General features: G+C 38.7%; 1 protein-coding gene across 1 annotated transcript; it reads left to right on the top strand.

Moving 5' to 3' along the window:
• Positions 1-295: 295 nt before the first annotated feature.
• On the top strand, positions 296-807 carry LOC129480348 (small ribosomal subunit protein uS19-like). Its single transcript, XM_055274067.2, has one exon. The coding sequence runs from the start codon at positions 341-343 to the stop codon at positions 776-778; it is 438 nt and encodes a 145-aa protein (XP_055130042.1). The 5' UTR covers positions 296-340; the 3' UTR covers positions 779-807.
• Positions 808-2,384: the final 1,577 nt, after the last annotated feature.

The raw sequence follows: 2,384 nt of genomic DNA, 5'->3' as shown, positions 1-2,384 counted from the left end.
CAAGAGCTACTGACGCTAAGGGGACAGTGAGACAAGAGCCCCGTAGACTAGCCTCAACTAACACTTAGTAGCAAACAGTAGCGAAAAATAGTGCTCTTATCCATTCTCACCGGGAGCTGCTAACAAAGAAACTTATAAATGGTGCCCTGTGGATGGACTTTCCTTGTATTAGGTAAAAACAAGCAAAGATGTGGTTATCCTCTTCCTTCAAGCCAGAATGGCTGCCACAGACAGAGCAGAGTGGAGCCCCATCCACTATCTATAATGTACAGTATGAAAACTCAAGCAGGATAACTGCGCAGGCGCGGACCAGAGCGATCTTTTCTGAGGAGCCGGCAACATGGCAGAAGTAGAGCAGAAGAAGAAGCGGACCTTCCGCAAGTTCACCTACCGCGGCGTGGACCTGGACCAGCTGCTGGACATGTCCTACGAGCCGCTGATGCAGCTGTACAGTGCGCGCCTGCGGCGGCTGCTGAACCGGGGCCTGCGGCGGAAGCAGCACTCCCTGCTGAAGCGCCTGCGCAAGGCCAAGAAGGAGGCGCCGCCCATGGAGAAGCCGGAAGTGGTGAAGACGCACCTGCGGGACAAGATCATCCTGCCCGAGATGGTGGGCAGCATGGTGGGCGTCTACAAAGGCAAGACCTTCAACCAGGTGGAGATCAAGCCCGAGATGATCGGCCACTACCTAGGCGAGTTCTCTATCACCTACAAGCCAGTAAAGCACGGCCGGCCTGGCATCGGGGACACCCACTCCTGCCGCTTCATCCCTCTCAAATAGTGGCTCAGCTAATAAAGGCGCACATGGTTCCAAAAAAAAAAAAAAAGAAAGAAAACTCAAGCAGAAGTGACACCATTCTTATTCCAACTAGAGTACAAAGGTACAATCACAAAGGGAAAAGAGTTAGATAAAACAACCATTTAAAATTGTGTATAAATTCCTCAGCCCATCTCAAGTTGCCTATTTGTGAAACCAATCAGAATCAAATGGTAAATGCTTTGAGAATGTAACTTCGGTGTAAATGTAACTTCGGTGTAAACTACCTCCAAAGTTTCAGAATGATCTTTTGGTATTGCACAAACCCAGTCGATTAGAATAGCCCAACAAAGATTTTCAAAATTAAATGAGTATTGAAGCCACAGCCCACAAAAGTGGGCCAATGTGTGCTCTCTACATAAAAGTGTGTTTCAATGATGGAAGATCATCCATGAAATAAGCAACAGTCTTATAATGTAATACTCAAAATATTTAGGATATAATCCAGAATTTTTTGACATACCAGGAATCAGGAAAATTTCAACTTGAATGACAAAAGAATCAATTGATGGCAAATGCCTAAATGACATAATTGTTACAATTATCTGAAAATAATTTTAAACCACTATTTGCAACAATAATAAATCACAAAATCACTATTTGCTGCAATAATCAATCATGGACACTCTTAAATAACTTTAAAATTATAAAGCCTTAGCAAATAAAGAAAACATATTAAAACAAGGAATATTTCTTTTAAAAAATTCAAAGTGGGTTGAATAGTAGATGACAGGAACAAAAGAAGTGTTAAAATTAAAGAACTCTCAATACAGAATTCTGTGCCGAGTAAAAATAAAATTGAAATAATAGTAATCTCAGGTGAAGGAAAGCGAAGTAAATTTGTTGCCACCAGAACTGCTCTGTTAGTATTACTAAAGAAAATACTTTAGTATGATAGAGGAAATAACAAAAGGGAACAGAAAAGAAAGAAAGAAAGAAAAAAGAGGAAAAGAGCAAACACCTTTGTGAATGGAATAAACTATTTTTATCTTGAGTTTTAAAATTATCTTTGCTTTTAAAAGCAAATTATATCATTGTTTAATGGGATTATAAATGTATGCAGTGGTAATATTTAAAATGACCCTTCTGTGATGAAATTTGCATGATTGTTCACTATATGTTATTTTCTCAATTTAAATCTCATTAAATTTGACATTTACCATATTATATTTTATGATAAAGATTATAAAACATAGAGATATGGAAAATTTATATGGTGGAATAAAGTCCCAGAAATAGCTAGGTTATCTTCAAAAAGAAGAGTAATATAGGAGTACCATAGAAGAAATTGCCCTAAGAGATACACAACATCCTACAGAACCATAGTACTCATGCAGAGTGGCATTTTTGAAAACCAGACAAACAGGCACACAAAAAAATTGAGATTCAGAGACAAATCCAAGTGTATTCAGAAACTCAATGTGTCAGGTTGCAACCTGAATTGTTTAATGTTAAGGTTAGGATGCCAGGTAACTATATGGAAGGAAATAATATGCTATTCCTACCAAAGAATGCATTTACAAAGTGATTGCAGGTAGATAAAGAGATAAACGTTATAGGTTAACTTATA

The sequence above is a fragment of the Symphalangus syndactylus genome, chromosome 4, assembly GCF_028878055.3.
Source record: "Symphalangus syndactylus isolate Jambi chromosome 4, NHGRI_mSymSyn1-v2.1_pri, whole genome shotgun sequence".
Lineage (NCBI taxonomy): Eukaryota > Metazoa > Chordata > Mammalia > Primates > Hylobatidae > Symphalangus > Symphalangus syndactylus.
The sequence above is the reverse complement of the archived record's forward strand: the minus strand, read 5'-3'. Positions and strand labels throughout refer to the sequence as shown.